We start from the raw sequence: 4,224 nt of genomic DNA on the forward strand, positions 1-4,224 counted from the left end.
GGTGTCCGGCGGGCGCCGCGGGGCTCACGGCAGCGATCCCGGTGCTGCGGAAGCTGCCCACCAGCGAATCCTTCAGCAGCAGCGTCAGTTTGCTGTCCCGGAACGGCACATGGCACTGCCCGCCCTGTCCCGAGACAGCGCTCAGCTCCGGGCCATGGGGACACCTCTTGGGGCCGCCCTGGGGAGCCACACTCACCTTGGCTCCGGCCAGAGCACGGACCACGCTTTTGAAGGCCAGCAGGGAGCGGTTGATGCTGGTGCCCTCCCACATCCCCTCTCCCCGGCCCGGCGTGTCCCAGGCTCGCTCCGAGCCCGCCAGGTCGATGAAGCTCAGCTTGGCCACATGCGGGTCCCCGCCGGTGAGGTCCCAGTGCTTCACCTGGATCTGGGGACAGACGGGGCTGAGATGGCTCCACACAGGTGCTCTGGGCTCTGTGCTTTCAGGGCAAGAGCCAGGGAATCCCGCGGGGAGATGAGGCAGGAGGAGGAGGAGAGGAACCTGGCATGTTGGAAGGATGAGCCAAACACCCGGTGATGACACAAGGAGCAGAGGCAGGGAAGGGATGTGGCAGGGGGAGACAGCTATGGGAACAATCAGCATCTCCCACACTCGATGACAGAGAGGGGTATGGCTGGGCAGGTCCTCAGAGGGGCTGCAAAGGCATGCAGCCACCTGGGCTGCTCCCCTGCCAGCAGCAAGGGGCGAGGCAGCAGGCTCAGGCTGAAGTGACAGCCCTGGAACTGGGCAAGGGCCTGGCTGGAACTGCAATCCAGGGGCAGCTTTGCAGCCAGAGCACATGAACAGAGCCCCTGGGGAGCAACATCCCCAGCTCAGGGCTGAAGGGGACAGCCCTGGGGTGTTGGTCCTGGCCCAGGTGTGCAGGTTTTGTTTCCAGCCCCGTTTGCAGCAGCACTGGGGCCATCCCAGGGGCAGCAGCCCTCACCTGGAAGATGGCGTGGGAGCGGGAGGAGGCGGCGTTGGCCTTGGTGGAACGCTGGGCCCGGTTTTTATTGCCTTTGGCCAACAAGCCCAGGAGCTGCTCTGGTGTCTTGGGCTGGGGGAGAAGGGGCAGGGGCTGGATCAGCACCTGGGCACCCCGGGCACCCCAAGGCCGAGCAGCCCCGGGCAGTGGCAGCGCGTGGCGGGCCTCAGGGCCACCTCTGCTGCCAACCAGGAGCCAGGAGCAGCTGGGACCTCCCCAGCCCGTGTCCCCAGGGCTCCCAGCACCAGTGCAGATGAGTCTGTCCCAGCCCTTGTGCCCAGACCTGGTGCAAGGAGAGGCCCTGTGCCACGACTCCTTTCCCGGGCTGCTCCCAGATGTTCAAAGGGCCCTGGGGCTTCAGCAGGTCATAGACACGCTCCTTGTACACCTGGAGCAGGACATCGAGGTCAGGCTGAGGTGTAATTCTCTGGGAGGAAGCTGGGTACCCCTGCAGGATCTGGCACAGCCAGGGTTCCTCCTAACCCCACCTCTGGCACCTCATTCCACCAGAGCAGCTGATGGGGCTCAGAAGGCAGGGCCAGCTCCCAGAGCTTTCCTGGGCACTTCCCCCAGCCCTGCTCCTCTCCAGCCCTTCCAGCCAGGAGGCCCTCACTGCTCTGTGGAGCACAGCAAGGAGAGAAAAGCCCCAGCTCCAGCTGAGAGGGAGGAACAGCAGCAGTTCTCTCCTCCAGGTGGGTGATCCTGCTCCCAGCCAGGCTGCCCTGCCAACCCCGGGCACGGCAGGGGACGCTGCAGGTACCCCGAGTGTGGCTCTGGATCAACCCCAAATCTCTTCCCTGGGGGCCCTGAGGCAGGAGGGGACACACTGAGCCACAGCAAACCTGCTGGTAGGAGACAAGGACCTCACAGCTCCTGTCCTTCATGGCCTCGAGCCTTTTGTAGAGCTCCACCGTGGCCAGGTGCACAATGCCAGGGGTGCTCTTGGAGCCCATCATGGTGTGGGTCTTCCCAACCCCTGAAGCTCCGTAGGCAAACACTGCAGGGAGAAGGGATGGGAGGTGAAATGATCTAACAGCAGGAGAGGAGAAGGAGAAGGAGAAGAAAGAAGGAGAAGGAGAAGGAGAAGGAGAAGGAGAAGGAGAAGGAGAAGGAGAAGGAGAAGGAGAAGGAGAAGGAGAAGGAGAAGGAGAAGGAGAAGGGAGCTTATCTGCTTCCCACAGAGATAAGACACAAGGTAAAACTCATAACCTTCCCCACTGCTCCTCAGGGCAGTTTTTCTCCCTGGTTTCAGCCTCTCTAGTGTAGCAGGGACAGCAGGAGTCTCCTGGTGAGTGCTGCTCCCATGCTCGGGTCACCTCTGACCCTCTCCCCACGAGGCATTTCTGTTTCCTCTCTTTCAGCCCCATCTTCCAGCACCTCCTCTGAAGCCTCCCCATCAGGGTGGGACGCACTGATCTGGAGCCTCAGCCCTCTCCCGAGGGCAGCACTCAGTGCTGGGGCCTGGGGACAGGGGCAGCCCTTCAGTGGCTCTCAGGAACCACCAGGAGCTGGAACAGCATCCCCTGGTGTGAGCTCCTGGTGCAGGGAGAGCCCGGGGAGTGCTGGGCTCCTCCTGGGAATGCTCCTGTGACATGCAGTGCTGGGAACAGCTGTGGGAGCTGTCCAGGACCTGTCAGACCCGGCTCTATGAAGCCATTCTAGCCTGGAAAGGGATGGCAAAGCCAAGGGGCTCTTTCTTCATGCATCCACCACATTTCTACCCATCCTTCCTGACCCAGGACAGACAAGACCAAGTAATCCTGTTCCTCCAAATGCCTGGCCAGCTCTGCAGAGGAGGAGGGCAGGCTATGGGAAGGGGCTGTGTCTCAAAGGGATTTAGGGTCTTTAGGGAGTCTCAGGGGATCCAGGGGAGCTGTAGGAGCATGAAGGGGTTTGTAGGGTCGTTTGGGATCCAAAGAGACCCAAAGAGGGGCCAGGGTTTTGGGGGAGGCTGTGGGAGCCTGGAGGGGGTTCAGGCTCATGGGGAGCTCCAAAGGGGCACGGGATTGGCACAGGGAGGGGTGGGCACAGACCCCGGGGAGGGATCTCTCTACCCCAATGCCCATACCCATCCTCTGCACCCCATTCCCAGAGTGCTGAGCACTGCTGGAACCAACTCTCTTCAGGCTGTGTGATTTTGGGTTGCTGCTGTGTCACCCCATTCCCAAAGACTCATGGGGGCTTCCAGATCAAATCCTGAGCCCACCCAGCCTGGGAGGGGATGGGGCAGGAGCTGCTGCGAGGATCAGGACTCACCGGAGCAGTTGTAGCCAGCGAGGAGCGTGTCCAGCAGAGGGAGCGTGGTGTGCTGGAACACCTCCTCCTGCGTGGCCCTCTCGCCAAAAACGTGGTCGAACTCGAACTCGAGGTTCCGGCGGGGGCGTCCGGGGCCGTTGCCGGTGCCGCCGGGCTCCTCGGAGGCGAAGAGCACGGCGCGCTGGTTCAGGACGTGCAGGACGGAGGGCGCAGCTCGCTCCCGGGGGTTGGGGGGCCTCACACGCAGCACCACGGCCATGGAACCCTCCTGGGGCGGGGGCTCTGCCCCCCAACAGGCACCTGGGGCTGGGGCATCGGGCTGCTCGGAGCTCCCCATCCACTGATCCGGGTCCTCGTGTGACCTGGGGGGGATAGGTTCAGCTGGAGGGTGCAGTGGGGGAGAGAGATCCCCAGGCTGGGCGAGGTCTCAGAGCCTTCCCCCCTTCCCAGAGTCTGTGCCCACTCCCTCCCTGTGCCAATCCCGGTGCCCCTTTGGAGCTCCTCATGACCCTGAACCCCCTTCAGGCTCCCACAGCTTCTCCCAAAACCCTGGCCCCTCTCAGGTCTCCTTGGATCCCAAACGATCCTACAACCCCTTCATGCTCCTACAGCTCCCCTGGACCCCACAGACTCTCCAAAGACCCGAAATCCCTTTGAGACACAGCCCCCTCCCACAGCTTCCCCAAGGATCCCAACATTCCCCTTCCAGCCCACTCAGCCTCCCCAGAGTTTGGCCCCCACAGCCCCCCTCACGACAGAATCCCAGAATCCTGGAATCCCAGAATAATGAGGTTGGAAGAGACCTCTAAGATCATCGAGTCCAACCTAAGCCCTCACACCTCACCTAGACAATAGCACCATGTCCAGTCTTTTTTTAAACACACCCAGAGATGGCGATTGCACCACCTCCCTGGGAAGAGCATTCCAGTATTTATTACCCCTTCCACCCCCCATCACTCCTTAGAGCCCCCTCGCACAGACCTGC

At 62.3% G+C, this 4,224-nt stretch overlaps 1 protein-coding gene across 1 annotated transcript in view; it reads right to left on the reverse strand.

The window, feature by feature from the left end:
* KIF18B (kinesin family member 18B) overlaps positions 1–3,498 on the reverse strand; it is a 5,731-nt gene extending 2,233 nt beyond the window's left edge. Inside the window, exons 1-6 of the mRNA XM_031063624.1 lie at positions 3,240–3,498; positions 1,826–1,980; positions 1,267–1,371; positions 945–1,055; positions 197–385; positions 11–124 (exon numbers count right to left, since the gene is read on the reverse strand). Coding sequence (XP_030919484.1) covers positions 11–124; positions 197–385; positions 945–1,055; positions 1,267–1,371; positions 1,826–1,980; positions 3,240–3,498 — 933 coding nt within the window. The remainder of the gene's footprint in view (positions 1–10; positions 125–196; positions 386–944; positions 1,056–1,266; positions 1,372–1,825; positions 1,981–3,239) is intronic.
* Positions 3,499–4,224: the final 726 nt, after the last annotated feature.

Source organism: Geospiza fortis, unplaced genomic scaffold (genome assembly GCF_000277835.1).
Source record: "Geospiza fortis unplaced genomic scaffold, GeoFor_1.0 scaffold373, whole genome shotgun sequence".
Lineage (NCBI taxonomy): Eukaryota > Metazoa > Chordata > Aves > Passeriformes > Thraupidae > Geospiza > Geospiza fortis.